The sequence below is a fragment of the Ammodytes marinus genome, assembly GCF_949987685.1.
Source record: "Ammodytes marinus genome assembly, chromosome: 2".
In the NCBI taxonomy this organism is placed as follows: domain Eukaryota; kingdom Metazoa; phylum Chordata; class Actinopteri; order Uranoscopiformes; family Ammodytidae; genus Ammodytes; species Ammodytes marinus.
Window position 1 is genome coordinate 2819863 of NC_137231.1, and position 17874 is coordinate 2837736.

Sequence of the window (17874 nt, forward strand, 5' to 3'; positions counted from 1 at the left end):
CATGGTTGAAGGTAGCCTGATAAATGTTGTTGTTGTGCACATAACAAAGAAACACAACCTATCATGTTTTTTAGCCATCTTTAAGCCCCTATCTCACTGGGCTGCGACAGTGTGCGACAAGTTGGAGACACAAAATTGCGACAAAATATGCAAATTAGCGACAATTTTCACTTGCAGTCTCACTGAGTTGGTTCCTCACGACACATTTGCGAATGTCCTACCCAACACTTGCCAGGAGGTCGCATTTATGTCTCGCGAACGTCTGGCGAGCGTCCACGACCGTCTCATTTTTGTCTCAAATCAGTCACAATTTAGTTTCATAAGTCGCCAACCCCTCGCAAAGTTGTCTCACATTGCCCACACTTTCTGACTTGCGGAAACTAAATTGAGAAGGGTTTGCGATGCGTTGGAGACACCTGCGACCACTCTGACACTGTTTTGAGACAGATTTGTCGCACACTTTTTTTGAACATGTTCAAAATTCATGCGACAGGAGTGCGAGGCTCTGCGACTCATGCGAGGAAATTGAGACCTCCGCGAACGTTTGGAGACAGTTTAGAGACTCGTTTGCGAATGAAGTCTCCAACTTGTCGCAAACAGTCGCAGCCCAGTGAGATAGGGGCTTAAAGGTCACATATTATGCTAAATGCACTTTTTAAATGTGTTCTAACATATCCATGGGTCCACGGTGTGCCTAGAGACTGCCAAAATATTGAAAAAAATAACAATCTCTCCTGTTCTCACTCTCCCCCTTTCTGAAACCCCCACCCCTCCCCCACAATATACTCCGGTCAGAATTTTCCCCTTTTCTGACCTCACAAACTGGAAAGCCAGAAGCTTCCACTGTGCAGCCCACACCCCTATTTCTTATTGGTCCACGGCCCTGACAGACAGAGGGCGAGGCGTATCTGGCTTCGCTTCCGGACAGGGGGCGGGGGCAGCTCAAAGATTGTATATTTACGAGGGTAGCTGCAGCTCTTTTTAAAAAATAGGCCATTGTGAGATTAGCTGAACTTCAGCATAGTACAATAAATTATCTGAACGTTTTTTTCAGCAAACAATTAAAGAAAAACGTATTACTGACCACTAAGACCATATAATATGGTGTATAATAGTACCGAAAAGTGTATAATATGGGAGCTTTAAAGCCCCTATCTCACTGGGCTGCGACTGTTTTCGCTATTTTCGCTACACTATGGAGAGAACAGTAAGCAACTTCACTTCAGTGTTTGTGAGGTAAGTGAGACAAACAGAATCTTGTGTCCTGTTACTTTAGATGGACAGAAAACAGTAGTGTTCAGATTGTCCAAATATAGATCACATATATAACATATTTCTTCCTTATGCCACCTCAAAATGCTGGTGAAAGATCCCCTATATGGTACATCTAAGTCAGCAGTAGATCAACTTTATCACTTCATTTATAGCTAAGTAAGCTTAGAAAGTTGAAGCAAGCAGCGAGCTTGCAGGTAGACAGTGACAAAACATTTAACATGTTTGGATTGTTCAATCGCAAGGCTTAAACAAGTGACATGAATTCAGAAAAATATGTTGCAAGATCAAAGTGTTAAGCACTTATCATGGCAGTTGCCGATTGGGTAAAAATACAGACAATAATAGTAGCTTATTTTGTGGCTCTTTGATAGCTACATTACATGTAAAGAAAACGTCTGACCAGCCTTTTAACCTACTTACCTACTTGCAAATCCCTGGATTAAATGTAAAATCACTCTTTCTTTAACACAATGTGTACAGGGAACTAAATCAAATACCATTTTACAACAAGGACGAATGCCGCAAACCCTAACACAGATATAATCTACTTTACAGTCAGACTGAAATATTGTATAGGATTGGCTTATGGCAAACCAATTCATACTCAATAAAAGTAAATCTCATATTATCTTATTTGGTACACGCCAAAGCATCACATCCAAATCTAGAGACTTATCATTTAATATCAACTGTTTTTTCTTTTTCTGTCAGGAAAAAATTGGGCATCTCAAGTCTCAATCTATTTTACCCACCATCTCTAACAACCACTTTTCTTTAATGTTTAAAAACACCCGACTTGGTATTTCATTAAATAGTCCTAAAACAGTCTTCTGCGAGGGACGACAACCAACAAACTGGATTATAGGATGTTTTCCTTTACAGTCACCACTGGCTAGCTCAGTGCAACATGAGTAGCTTCTACATTTGTTAAATGTTCGGTAATGAAAATATGAGAATGAGAATAAAAAAAAAAAACTTGTAATCGGGTCTGACCTGCTGCTGAAACCACAATCACAGATTTCTGCTTGAAAAAAAGGACAAAAAAAATTCATAGCATACAATAAATAATGCCGACATCATTTACCAGTGTTCCTCCAAAAGCACTTTTATTTCCTCTCAATACTGTTTAGAATAGAGTTGCCTAATTTGTCCTTGGATGTTCTTTCTCAACTCATTGAATCTCTTGATTGGCATATTCTTACATCAAAAAGTCATCAACATTGGCTGCAGTTTTTCTTTAAATGTGTTCATTTCAATGACCCTCTTTATTTAAAGTAGCTGATTGTACCCTTTCTCTTCCACTTACTAAGACACCCTTCGCAATTATTTTTGTTCTGTTCCTACAGTTTCCAAATGTATAGCTAAAGAAGCAGTCATTATAAAAGCTCCATCTGACTGGAAGAAGTTGCCTATCAACATTTGATCTGCTTCATCTCTAAACCTGTTAAAAAACGGACTTTCATCTTACTATAGGAACAGCTGTACGTGATGTCATGTCTTAACTTTACTGTGTATCACTTTACCCATGTATTGAACTCCACTATATAAATATTGTATGCAAGATTAATGTTAAGCTTTCATTATGCTCGAGTGTATGTATGTGTGGCTGTGTATGTATTATGTTTTGTGTTTGTTTTTTAATGTTTTTTTCCTCTCCCTTTTATATAAGAAATATACTTTTGTGTTGTAAGGACCCCCTTGACATTGTTAACTATATCTGTATGTTTAAAGTTAGGGAGAGATTTGTTCTAATTCATAAAAAGTCAAATGTTACTGTACATGACGCACAGTTTCCTGTATGGATGTCACCACCTAAACCTCAACACTTTTTTCCGCCTCACTACACATATACAGTAGCCCACTACTTCGTGCATTAGCAAAGTTGATGTATTTCATGAGGTGGGGAACAGCTCAATATGGATACCATACCAAGTGATACTGGGCTGTTTTGTGTGTAGGGCTTCCTCTGACTTTTGGAGTTGCATAGTCAATAGAGGAGGTATAACAGGGGTAAGTGATGGAATGGGAAATGGGTTTAAAAAGAAGCTGAACATGTTCTATTGATATGCCCAATTAATCCTTTCTGCTTTGCAAAACCCTTTGTTATTTTCATACGGAATGAATTAAACTAAGCTAAGCTGAGGGACAGAAGGTAAAGTATTTTCATAACATGTTAACTGATTATTTAAATTTCAATCGCAGAGTATTGTGCTAAATGACTGAGGAAACGTTGTAAGGTTTGGTTGTTGCAACGCTGTTTATTTTTTATGGACAACCTTGGAAACAGGGTGAAATAGCCAATGGTGTGATGTGTGAAATGACAATGGCAGCAGAATATGGTTGACTGATCACTCATGAGTTTGAGTTTTTTGGTCCAGTATGATTAACTCATAGATAGCTTTGGGAAAGAGAACCTTTATGCATTCACAGCTAGTCAATCAGCAATCAAACAAAAAAACTGAAAAACATTTCTCAGAGCTGAGTCTGAGATAATGCAGGTTTTCATTAGAGTATGATACATTGCTGTTATACATGCCAAATGACTGTTCCGAGCCACATACAACGAGCTTATTGCTGATCCAGGGTGTAGGTGTAATGGAGGGTGCCCCCTTCCTCCAGGTAGCAGTCATGGCTGTGGGTCCCTAGCTGGATGCGGCGCTGGCAGACCCCCAGCCTGTCATCCCGGCCCAGGTCCTCATCGTAAACCTCCATCCTCAGCACGTCATTCTGCTGGGCCTTGAAGTGGGAGAACTGCTCGTCCCACCAGGGGTTGGCGTTGTTGTTACGGACGGATGTCATACCAAGAGAGACAGAGCCACAGGAGACCTTCACGTAGCCGTCTGTGATGCCCAGAATATCAGAGGGCAGACCGCTGGCGTGCAGGCTGAACACCTGGAGCTTAGCCTGGGTCATAGCCAGACCACACAGGGCCAACAGGACCAGAGGAAGACTTGAAGAGGCCATGGTTTCACGCAACACTACAGAGGGCACATTAACAAATAGACATTGTAGCTATAGCATTCCAAAAATAGATCCTGTTACTAACTTTTCACCGTTTCAATGAAATGTTCCAGTAGGGCTGGAGCTTCAAACTGCATTTCTGTTGGCCTGCTCAGGCATAAACAAAGTGATCTTACATACTGGAGGTCATCAAACATAAAGTAACATTTACACTAGTGTGGGAAATTCTCCATTGAGAGTCAGTTGTGCTGATGGAAAAAGGAGGGCACCTGCGAAAAGGCTGTGCGCACCTGCTGCTGTTACCCAACACATACCAGATAAGAACAGATAAAACCAACCTGCAGGGTTGTCTTTAAACTGGTTGAAATAGACATGGCATCGTCATCACTAAAGGCCAATGGGAATATTTAGTTTCATAACAGCTGGATTGGTTTCATATCGTTAGCCTCATAGCATAATTGCCTAAATCATATTTACTCTACTCTACTTTTACTCTATATCTACTCTATTCTACATCTACTCTATTCTACATCTACTTTTCATTAGCTTAATAGCATAATTGCCTAAGTCATATTTTAAGGGTTATTGAGTCGGCTAAAGTAGATGTAGAGTAGATGTAGAATAGAGTAGATGTAGAGTAAAAGTAGGGTAGAGTAAATATGATTTAGGCAATTATGCTATGAGGCTAACAATTTTTTTCTCCGTAACCTGTTCTACATTGTGTCACAATCTGTCATAGACATTTGATACATGTCCAGTCTGTGTGTCTTCAACCTTTAGCTCTGTCACACTTTTAATGATTCTGCTTTACTTTTCTGTAGCACGGTAGTTGTACAGTATAGGTGGTCACTGAAGATGAGAGTGAAACTTCTTAAACAATATATAATCTAGAAACATTATGGAATATTAGTCTTTAATAAACACGTAATGTGTAATATATTGTATACTAAAGGTTTAGTGCAAGAACATGGCATTTGTTGTAAATAGTTCAATGCATAGCTTAATTCTGCAGTATAAGTAAACTATTTTTTAAATTATAATTAAACTTTGATTTTCCTATGGTTGTTCACATACTTGTCCAAGTCTTTCATCACCAACCAAGCAGCACTGTGTGGACAGGTTGAGGTCAAACTAAAGTCAATTCTACATGGCAAGGCAAAAGCTCGCCCAGCCATTAGTTCAACTTGAGGTTTATGTGCTTATACTTTTTAATATGTTTTTTTAATTAATCCTATCTGGAGCCTCGAGGTCTGAAATATATCCAAAGATAGACTGCAGATCATGCATGCAGCTACATCAAATGATTTATTTTTATTAAGTTATGTTTGAATTGCTATTTCTCCTAATGATCTTAGGATTTATTTATTTAATTTACTTTATTTTTTATGAGTTTTATTTCTTATAGTTACATCAGTCAGTGTATGTAGGACCAAAGGTAAATAACAGTGGCCTTGCATGTAACATGAATTCAATTTGGACTTTATTTCTTCTTCTTCTTCTTTCTTTTAGTTTGATTTAAATACTCATTTATAAACCAATTTAGGAAACCAGACTGGCAAACTGTTTGTACTGAAGACACCTGCGATTACTCTTACTATTATTTAAAGCACTTTGCATGTGTTTAATACATTTTGTGACCATGTGCTCCTAAATACTTTTTCTAATTACTTTCTTGAATAAATGACAAACTGTCATAATTTATAAATGGGAACATCAGGGCAGCAGTGACCATGACCTAATCTATTCATTACTCAGCCTGCACATCACAATGCCTTAACATGTACATCCAGTTGATTGCATATTGCACATTGTAAATATTTTTCATCACATTGCACATTTCATTTTAACTTATCTACTTTTTACTTTCTATTCTATTTTATATATACTGTTTTATATTGGACAGAACATTCCTTTGCACTACTTAGTATTTAGAATGTATCTTAGGTAAATATTGTTTATCTTTATCTTGTTTATCTTATTTAACTCTATATGTTTTCGTTTTAACTGCACTGTGGGCCAGAGATAAACACCATTTGGATTCTGATGTACTGTATGTCTTGCATATATCAGAACTGACAATAAAAGACTTTGACTTAGAATTTGAACAGCATTGATACATTTGAAGAAATGAAAACGTAGGAATAAAAAAAATAACAGCTGTCTAGAGCTAGAAGATTGAAGTGTAGATGTGAAAGCCTTACCTGTGGGTATGACACCTTGCTTCTAACCCTGTGATGGGCTGTTCCATGTTATATAAGGCCAGCAGAGCTCCTATCAGTTTGATAATCTTATACAAAAACATTTACCGAAGCACAAGCTGCTGCACTCTCAGCATTATGCAATGCAACATAAATAGAGTTAGGAGAAGACAACGCGCCACAGACAGATTACTAGTCAAAATTGATTTCATTCAAGTTTTTAAAGAAAATCATAATAATCGATTTGATGGGGTTTCCAACCGACATGCTGATCTTTAATTGAAATTTTGGACAAAATAAAAGTTAGGGATCACTTGAATATCTTCAATCAACCCCAGAAATGTTCAGTGTCAACATCATACAGTTCATTTTATAAAAAAACAAATTGAAAAAAATAGGGATACAAGGAAAATACATCCACAATCAATGATGGTCATCATGAACTCATCACAGGAGTAGTATTTTTTTAAGGAGAGAAAGCTTATGATTTACTTTGCAAAGATGGAATATCAATTAAAATTTAAAAAAAAATTGACTATTGAATAAAAGTTCAAATGGCAGAAGGAATATTTTTGAATGACTGATGATGTTTTATGATAATATTGGGCAATAGGGAGGCCATTGCTAGCAGGCATATAGGCACTGTGGAAAAGCAGGAATTGTGAAACAGTTTAATGTAACTATTTAAAGAGTGGAGCAGAGTTTGTTTTTACAAGGAAGAATACTCATTAATGTGTGGCTTGGAGCTAGGCTAAAAAAATACTCCATAGAATTGAAAGCAAGTGTAAAAAAAAGAAAAGAAAAACTAATTAAAATGTAATACTAAGATACTTGAAGCTGAGGTGTCAGTGGGTTAAGGACTTATGTGGCATCTAACTGTGATAGGGAAAAATGGAGGTAAAACAAGCACAAGCATGAATAATGTGTCAAAACAGCACCTGTGCCAACAGCATTTTTTAAATTTTTTTATTTAACCTTTATTTAACCAGGAAAGTCCCATTGAGATCAAAAACCTCTTTTTCAAGGGAGTCCTGGCCAAGTTACATGTTCACTCACAATAATACACTCACAACATATAGACAGAAATTAAAATGATAAAAAGCTGAAATCAGAAAAAAACAGTTTTCAATTAAAATAATAAAAACAGTTCCAAGTAAATGAAAAATCATAAAAAAACAACTACAAGTAAAAGAGGTGGTCTGAAATGCTCTCAGCTTAGATTTAAAAGCATTCAAAGAAATAATTTCGGTTAATTTAAAATCTTTTTGTGTTCCATGTGGTGGGAGCAGAATGGATGAAAGACCTTTTTCCTAATTCTGTGCGTGCAAATGGAACTGACAGAAGCATCTGATTGTTTGAACGCAGATTGTGGGAAGCAACACTTTTCTGTGTGATTAAGTTACAAATATAGGAGGGAAGTAGCCCTAACATGGCCTTATAAATAAAAGCGCACCAGTGTCCCAGCCTTCTGGTGGACAAAGAGGGCCAACCCACTCGAGAATACAAGTCACAGTGATGGGTCAGGGCTCCACAATTAGTAATGAACCTCAGAGAAGCATGGTAAACAGCATCAATGTTACATAGACATTTAGCTGAGGCATTCATATACATCAAGTCTCCATAATCTAAACTGGATAAAAACGTTGCAGTGACAAGCCGCTTTTTGACCTCAAAAGAAAAACAAAATGTATTCCTGTAGAAGAAACCCAATTTGAGTTTCAGTTTCTTCACAAGATTATCAATATGGGGTTTGAAGGAAAGGGAGTCATCAATCAACACACCAAGATATTTGTACATACATTTCCCTCAAGAGTGGACAATGTGGGGACAGTTTGAGGTACTTTTTTAGAAGTTGAAAACAACATTTGTTTAGTCTTGTCAGAGTTGAGGACTAGTTTTAACTGCAAAATAAATAAAAAAAAATGTGTCAAAACAGCACCTGTGCCAACAGCATTACATGTAGAGATAAGGGGAATGCAATTGAAGACTGCAAATGATGATGCTTTAGTTGGTTGAGTAACAAGGACCGTCTTACTATATAGTCCAGGCAAAATAGCGTTTTACGACAGACAAATTGTAAAATAATTTTTTTCAGATCAGATAATTTCTATGAGGTGTCCAGAACAACAACATACTAAAAGTCCTAAGAAATCCTAGTTGAGGAAATATGTTTAATTCTCATCAATCCGAGATGTGTGCCAATAAGGCGAAACAACAATAGGGCTATTTTTTTCCTTTAGTCCTATCAAAATGAAACTTTACACAATGAAAGTATCCATGATAATTAACATTATTTGTATTACAAGTTTCTTTGAAATTTAATTTTAATATGCAAATGAGCTATACACTAATCGTACATGCCCAAAATAAACCCAAATAGGCTTAATTTTTTCCTTTACTCCTACCACAATAAAACTTTACATAGTAAAAGTATACAAGAAAAGTAACTTTTTTATTACAAGTTTCTTTTTAAATGCATTTGAATATGCATATGAGCTCCACACTTATTGAATATCCAATCATCCAAAAGTTTGTGAACCCTGAGCTGCATTGGTTAACAATTTAACCAATGCAGCTCAGGGTTATGTTTACCTGCTCAATAGCAGGTAAACATTAGCCTGGCACCGCTACTACTTGCGCTCAATTTTAATTTCCCTTCAGTAGTCAGTCTGGGTGTGCGATATATTCTTAGGTTTTCTCCGGACAGATTTCTGCCAGTCCAATCAACGAACAGAAGGAGTGGCTCAGAAGCCGGCGCATGACATGGTTGGTTGGCAGATCTAGAGTGGCAATGGGCAGATCCAATAGTTTTAAACTTCAACAGACACCCGCCTTCAAGTGAGTTAACGTTTGTCCATTGAGCGATTCCAGACCTTCTGTACAGATGAAATTAAGTGCTATGGTCTGGTAGAACCAGGCTAGGTAAACATAATCAGGTGGGCCAAATTGAGTGATGAAATGGACCAATGTAATGAGAGATCTATAGGGAAGAAATTGGGCGGCACTGGATAAAACCGAGATAAAACCAGGTCAGCGTAGGCCCACCAAAGTGAACCCATACAGATCAGACATGCTAAAAGGGAAAACAATCTCAGAGGATCTCAGGAAGAGAGATGTGATGTTGCACATTTGTCTGGGAACAGCTATCAATTAATTTATTTGGTTCTTGTGCCATAAACAGCTTGTGTGAATGCAGTTTGGACAATGAGCACATCTGCATCGTGCTTTGCATGGTTTGTGATACACCATTGTTTGTCTTACAAGTTTCTTTGAAAATGAATTTGAATATGCAAATGAGCTATGCACTAATCAAATATAGGCTACCCAAAATATATCCGCACAGGCTTAATTGAACCTTTACTCCTACCACATTAAAATGAAACACAATGACACAATGAAAGTCAGAACAAAAGACACAGTCTCAGTAGGTGATGACACAGACTTGTTAGTACTCTTGTTGCATCATGCTGATCTGAATGCACACAAACTGTTTATGGCACAAGAACCAAAGAAAGCAACAAAAACAAGACGGATATGGTGCATAAAGTAGAAAAATTAGTTACTTGGTCCCAAGGTGTGTGACAATCTCCTCTTTCTCCATGCCATTTAAGGCTGTGATTCTACATCTCGTCTATTTGGCATAGGAAAGGGAATGGCACTAGCCTGGAAATCCAGACCTGCCACTAGGCGCTGGCAAATTAAATGTGCTGCGCTTGTTGGTCTGGGCACTCTCCATTGAAGCTCATTAAATATGTCAAGAAATCCTGAGCTACGTTTCAATTGGTTCTATCTGATATGGGCGGGCCAGAGCCCTATGTATGGTGCTCTGGGGCGGACGTAATCGGATGACGACAGTGTGCCGTCGAAGCCGTTATAGTAAACATCAAAGATAGCTGCGGATATGTTGTGTGAGTTTGAGACTGCTTTGGCCTCGACCCTTAACGATTTGGAAGACGGCACTCAAATCTTTCATTAGCAAGTAAGAGGAATGTTCTGTTTTGCAGACCGACCATGGCAAAAGTTAAATTTAACAGTTAATCCCGCTGTTCGCTAAACAAACGGGGCTTAATACGGCACATTGTTCATTGCTCTGATTGGTTGTAGTGCTATCAAATTGCGTGCAGTGGCATTTGAAGAGACAAATCTAATTCATGAGAGGCACCTGTTATACCCCTGGCAGGTAAGCCAGGCAGTTTTTCAGGTTAGAGGCCAGTCTAAAAGCAACATTGCCATCACCCATTGGCAGTAAGATGATTGGATATTCAATAAGTGTGGAGCTCATGTGCATATTCAAGTTCATTTAAAAAGAAACTTGTAATACAAAAAAAGTTACTTTTCAAGTATACTTTTACTATGTAAAGTTTTATTGTGGTAGGAGTAAAGGAAAAAATTAAGCCTATTTGGGTTTATTTTGGGCATGTTTTTTTTTTTTTTTCATTTAACTTTTATTTATCCTCGAGAGACCAATTGAGGGGCGACCCTCATTCGCAATGACGTCGAGATCAAACAAATTCAAAGGAAAAACAACAATACATAAACAATATTCAATGCAAATACATCAAATACACAACAACAGGTGAAGAGAAAAACAATTGAAACATTTACACAGTGGTGAAGAGTGGCAGCAATTAAAATGAAATGGGTGAAAGTACAATTACAGGTAGAGTTTGGCAGATTTAAGATAGTTTGTTTAAATTGGTTAAAGGATATGAAGTTATTTAGTTTAATTTGTTGCTGTAAGTTGTTCCAGGAGTCAGGGGCACTGAAGCTAAAACCTTTCTTTGTACGATTAGTATAGCTCATTTGCATATTACAATTCATTTTCAAAGAAACTTGTAATACAACATTTTTTAATTTTCATGGATACTTTCTTTGTGTAAAGTTTCATTTTGAAAAAATTGCCCTATTGGGATTTCGCCTTATTGGCACACATCTCGGATTGATGAGAATTAAACATATTTCCTCAAATAGGATTTCTTAGGACTTTTAGTATGTTGTTCTGGACACCTCATAAAAATTATCTGAGCTGAAAAAAAATATTTTTTAAAATTCTAGTATCGAGTATTAGGCTACTTCAAATACTAGCCCACGTTGTCAGGTTTGAACATATAGCCTACACACACACACACACACACACACACACACACACACACACACACACACACACACACACACACTCGGAAACATTGGAATACTTACGTTGTCTCCTATTCGTGTGTTTGTATTTTTTCTTTATAAATGGATACGTTTTGTAGGGCTATTTTTGAGAGCCACGGTGGATGGAGCGGTAGGCTATAGTTCAAACTCCTGGTCAGTGGGTGGCGGTGCTGCACCTGAAAGCGGCTCAGTAGGCTTACATCAGAAGAAGACGATGCGGAGGACTCCTGTGTTTTCAATTCGCAATACTGCTTTACTTTTCCTGGGAGTTTTTACGGTTTTTACGGTTTACGTCGTATGGAATTTAAAGGGTAAAACAAATATAATGGGAGAAATTGCAGTGTATGAACTATTCTCACTCATGTTGTTCGTGAAAGCAGTGTGTGAGATTGTAGAATGGCGGTGAGTGTAAAGCAACTGTTCAGTGTGTGTGTGTTCGTGTTCGCAGGGAGGATGAGTGACCGGACGCTGGACTATTTGTTGAGTCGGAGTCATATAACGCGGAGGGACGGTGCGGAGGTGAGATGGTCGCACGCTGTCAACAGCAGGAGCAGGTTGACGGAGAGCCTCACAGGTAGAGACACTCACCTGTCACCGTCTGAGTCCATCACTGTGTTCCAACTTCCAATAGTTCTACTTCCATACTATTCAGTTGCCAGTTAAATATTGAGAATGTCCCAACAGGCAACATCCGCATCAAATGCAGTAGCATAATATGCCACAAATACCACGATGACATGTGAAAGTCGTTCTCCTTATCCGTGTCTTCCAGTCCAATCAAGAAGATGCTGTGTGCTCTGTTCAACCAGGATCAGTCTGTAGGCCTACTCTGTCTGTAGGCCACCACACTGCCTATTAGACTGTAAGCATGTGAAGGAGGCCTACAGCTGAAACTATCTCTGCTTTCCAATCCCCATACTTCCATACTATTTAGTAGGCTATGCAGAAAAATATTTAAGATGTCCCAATACATGCACGTCAATTGTAGTATTCTGAAAATACATAAATAACCCACTAACTCCAATACCATTTTGGAGTATTCGTCTTTATTCATGACATTTCTCAACATGATGAAAAAAAAATCTTCCTTATCTGATTTTTTTTCCTCTCCTGTGGCCCTAAAACTCTTCTGTACTTTAGTATGTAGTGAAGTAAAAAGAAAAAGTATGTGATTTGGAACGCAGGGAAAGAGTCAAATGTTTTAAGCAAGACCAAATTTATCCTAAGCTATTTTCTTTAACCGATTTAATCGTTTGAATAATTGTGAGGGTTTCTTGCTTTTCTCATTTTTTTTAGTTTTTTATCATTGTAAATCTCAAATATTTGTGTTTTTGACTGCTGTTGGGCCGACAGCAAAATACATAGTAAGACATCACTGTAGGCTCTGCCAAGCTGTGATGGACATTTTTCTTATCCTGACATTTTGTAGACCAGAAAACTAATGGATTAATAATGAAAGAAATGAGCAGATGAATAGTTAGTTTTAGCCCCAGTGTGGAGATGTATCAGTGCAGACAGGGACACACTGGATCAAAGCCTATAGGCTGTGTATTAACACCAGATTATTTTTTCAGCGATTCACAGTACGGACCGGAAGCAGATCGCGAGGAGATTTTCAGTGATTTGACAAAAAGTGATTTTGTCAAGAAAGATTCTCCAGAATGACTCCACATTTAAAGTGTGTATTGGAGGTTAAAAATATTTCTAGATTTATACATAATCTATTATGGACATCCCCATTGAACAATAATATTGGTTTTTCAAAACATAAGAATGTTTATTCCGAGAGCAAAGTGGCTGTTTTGAGCTAAGCTCCTACAAAGTTCTTTTTTCGAAAACTCGTTTTGAGATGCGGAAGTAAAATTGTATCACAAAAACGGCCCAAGAGGCCACTTGTAGTGTAGATATATATAAAAAAATATTAAAATCTTTTATTAGAAATGTTTACCTATATGATTCTTCACTGCAGTATCTAACTTCCAATACACACTGCTCACAACTACTGTGCACGTACATGGCTCCCTCCAGCTCAGCCATTTTGTTGCTTTTATCAGATTACACATAATGAAGTTGATCCGATCATGAAGCAATACAGTGGGACCACAGTGACAAACACATGTAAAGCATTAAATTATATACAATTATTTAAGTTTTTAAGTAATTCAAGCGAAAGGAGCCTGACCAAGAACTGAGTGTGAATATACTTTTCACTAGGTCGAAATTTCTGTTATAAATCCTTTTTTGGGATTGGGCTTATGTTTTAATATTTTGAGAAGCTGGACTTGATTTTCATGAGCTGTAGCGCTAATCAACCAAAAAAATAATAATCACAATAATTTAAAAAAATAAGTTTCCATGATTTTCAAACCTTTTGAGATGCACCTGTATGTGTGTGTGTGTGTGTCTGTGTGTGTATGATGCTGTGTCAGAGACACTGATTTGTCACATTGTATTTCATTACAATACATTGACAGCATATACAGAGACATACTGTAGTGTTGTTCTGTTTTAACCCTTAGGTCCCACTCATATGATTGAGGCAGACATCATCATGAGAGGACATGATACCAAGGAGCCAATCATGGCCCATCCCCCTGACACAGATAGTGACATCACACTGAAGGAGTGGCTGGAAGCAGTGAAAGCACAAGACAAGGGAATCAAACTAGACTTTAAGAGGTGAGAGCCAACGCATCCTCCCTGTAGTGTATGCTTGTGTGTAGGAGTATAACGACACATTCATATGAATCCATATATCCATTCATTGGCGAAAGATCGAATCACATCGATGCTACTCCCACACATCGATGCATATCGCTGTCTTTAAAATATGCTTTTATTTTGACAATCTCCCGTCTGCACGTCTGTGAGTGACGTGAGTAAAGTGAATAAAATGGTAAAAAGTTTATACAAATGTAACAGTTGGTATTAAGAAAGCATGATATCGTCTCATATTGATCGCAGTCCTGGAATCGAAATTTAATCAAAGTTAAATCGCGGCATACTTTTTAATATCGGCAAATCGGCACGTATATTGTTGTCCAATTAATCGATCTTAATTCCAGGGTCATGAAATTCCTTGAATTTTTTTTTTCAGTCCTGGAAATTGTTTAGAAATAACTGAATGTTTTGGAAAAGTTTTGAATTAAATTTTTATTGAGCCATATTATTGTGAAACAGGACTACCTACTTTGAGCTACTTAAATAAGGTTATGGAAATTGTGTAAAATCAAATGTAATGGGAAAGTTTTAAAAATGTATTGGTATGTACAGTATGTGTGGGGAACCCTGTATATTGTACTGTGATGGAACCAGCGATTTCCAGCCCTAGTTGTGTATGTGGTGTGAACCCTGTGCTATCCTGTCCACTCAGCCTGGAGGCAGTGTCTCCCTCTGTGGCCCTGCTGGAGGGGGAGCTGCTGGCTGAGCCGGGGGGCCGTCCTGTGTGGATCAATGCTGACATCCTCCCTGGTCCTGGGGGCCAGGCCACACCTCTGGAGCCCCAGGCCTTCCTCTCTGCTCTGGACAGTCTGCCCGCTCACAGTGTGCTGTCTCTGGGCTGGACTACAGGATGGACAGTGGGGACTGAGAACCCAGGTGCACACACACACTTCACTGCCAGTGCCTGTGCTTACATGGAGACATTTATTCTACTCAAAATAGAAGAAAAAAAGGGGATTTATTTTGATTTCATTCAGATTGAAAAGTTGAGAAGACACAGCAAGCCAACAGGAGGCCTTTATGGTGCTTGTTAGTACTTGACCCCCAATACTGGACCTTTGAGGTCAATATCAGTATCAATATTTGAAGGCCTAAATCACATGGTATTAGCAATACATTTTGGACGATGGAAAAGATGAAAATCAACAATTGTCTGTAAGCTTTCTGATTTCCCTATCCTGTGTATGACAACAACTGAAGATGCAGATCTTCTCAAACAATGGTTTGGTTAGGATTAAAAATAAGAGCTCTGTATGAGTCCTTTTTTAAAGGCTCAGACAAGTCTGAACACAGCTCATGACTGTAGTTTTTGTTTTTGTTGTTCTATTTTGCAGGTTACAGCTGGGATATGGTGCGTGGTATGGAGGACATCTGTAGAAGCCTTGAACATCCAGTCACCTTCCCAGTGCGAGCAGCTCTCCTGGCCCAGTCCTTCTCCCAGCTCACCTGGCTGCTGCAGCAGTCCCACAGGTCAACATCACACCGTTACATCCTCCTTCTCTTACCTCTGTGTTTCCCATAAACACGGCACGGCAAGCCACCAGCTTCTACATACTGATAAGCCTTAGTTTTGGAAGGCTATACACACATCACAGTTAACCACCAGCACTTAAAAGTATAGCACCTCAAAATAATAAATGATCTGACTTACTGGTTGTTGGATCAGCTAAACCTAACCCTGCACTTGACAATAGTCTTAAGAATAAAATGCACAGGCACCATTGTGATGCTCTTTAAGTGTTCACTTCCTGTTGCAGCTACTGCTTGCAAGAAGGCAGAAAACACTGCAGGCAAGTTTGACTAGAAAATATCTAGTAATAATAATGATTTTCCATCATTTCTAGCCCCCACCATGCTGTGCTTTGATTGTGTGAAAGGTCCTGATATCAAGACAACAAAGATCCCCAGTTGTCAGAATAGCATTGAATGTAACGCTGTATGTAGCCACTCAAGTTTGTATCTTAAGTTTTCACAATACTATGGCATTCTTCCTATCAGTTGGGTGTTTAAAAAGCTCCTCTTAAGCTGGTGACAATACCGAATGTGGAAAAAGTATCAAATAACTTGGGGGAGAGGGGTGTTGTGTATCAATAATGGGTTTCAACACAAATATTGAGGTCGGTAGGTCATCTTTACCTGGTGAATAATGCAGTTTCAGGGGGATCTGTTTACATTTGCAGAGCCTGCAGTTACTTTACAAAACAAATGTACTTTACATGTCATACTTTCTATTGAATCATTCAAACTCCCGCCGGTGATAAGACTTCCTTGTGCTGTGTATCTGCAGGAGCAAGCGGCAAAACAAAACAGCTTAGTATGATTACGTGCTTTTAGATGCTTTATGCATAATGTATAAACAGTCCATACTATTAACAATGAATTCATGTATGTACATTCCAGAGTTACTTATCTGGATGAATTAGAAAGGAAACATTAAATAGACAGATTTCTGAACAGAGTCTTGTGTTACATATCCGGTACTGCAGCCAGACTCTACTATTCAAGACAGTGTAGTTGCATTCAGATGTCGCCAAACCCAAATTCCTTCCTTGTGATGCTTTGAATAAACGAAAATGATTTCTGACTTAACAATGTTAATAGCTTAGATAAAATGTACCTTTTCATTAAAGGTTTGTACTTTCCCCATGTTGTTGACAGGTACACTCTAACAGTGTGGACGGGTCAGAATGACCAGTTCCCACTCCAGGACCTGCTGCCTTACAGGAAAGAGTTTGACCTCAGTAGGATCTACTACGACCTGCCAGACCTTATGAGGACACAGCTAGCTTTGACTTGACCAGACGCTATGTGACAGTCCACCAGGAGCACACAGTGACACCGCTGTGGGAACCATTGCATTTGGAGAGAGGTGGAAGTGAACTGTAAATGGACTTCACTATAGTGTTTTTCCCTGGTTGTTCACAGACCCAAAACGCTTTACCTTGTTTTGAACACATTCACCCAATCACACACACACATGCATACACCTATAGCAGCAGCTACCACGCAGGGTGCTAGCTTACTATCCGGGAGCAATTTAGGGCTCAGTGTCTTGGCCTAGGGATGCTTTGACATATGGCGGGGAAACAGGGAATCGCCAGTGGACGATCGCCCTACCCATTTTTCCACTGTGACAGCTGTACGATCAAGTAAGATTCAATCACAAAATGTAAAAACCCATTTCCAAATTCAATGTTATTCTGAGACGTAAACTGTTTCTTTTACAGCAAATGTTATAATAAGGGGTAACACTTTACTATAAGGTACACACAATCGTTACTAAAAAAGTATGTAGTAGGTAATTCATAACTATGAAGTTGTTACTGAAACTATGTAGTAGTTAGTACATTTTGTGTACCTTATTGTAAAGTGTTACCTATAATAAAGTATTTAAAGAAGTGTCTTTCAGTTTTTTGTACAAGTATATGACATATTCTGCTGTTTTGTATTTGAATTGCTTAAATAAAGCACTTATTAAAATGAGAGTGGGTAGTGCGGACACATTTCCTTCACTGAGAGGCGAGCGGGCAGAGAGGAGGCGCAGCGTTCTGTCAGGCAACAC

The 17874-nt window shown here is 38.4% G+C and overlaps 1 protein-coding gene across 1 annotated transcript; it reads left to right on the plus strand.

Annotated features, from left to right (window-relative positions):
- Positions 1-11806: 11806 nt before the first annotated feature.
- LOC307259186 (protein FAM151B-like) lies at positions 11807-17577 on the plus strand. The gene is made up of 6 exons (XM_080038941.1): positions 11807-11902; positions 12040-12165; positions 14111-14270; positions 14965-15188; positions 15647-15782; positions 16971-17577. Exons 2-6 carry the CDS (start codon positions 12045-12047, stop codon positions 17107-17109), a joined length of 780 nt encoding a protein of 259 aa, XP_079895067.1. The 5' UTR covers positions 11807-11902; positions 12040-12044; the 3' UTR covers positions 17110-17577.
- Positions 17578-17874: the final 297 nt, after the last annotated feature.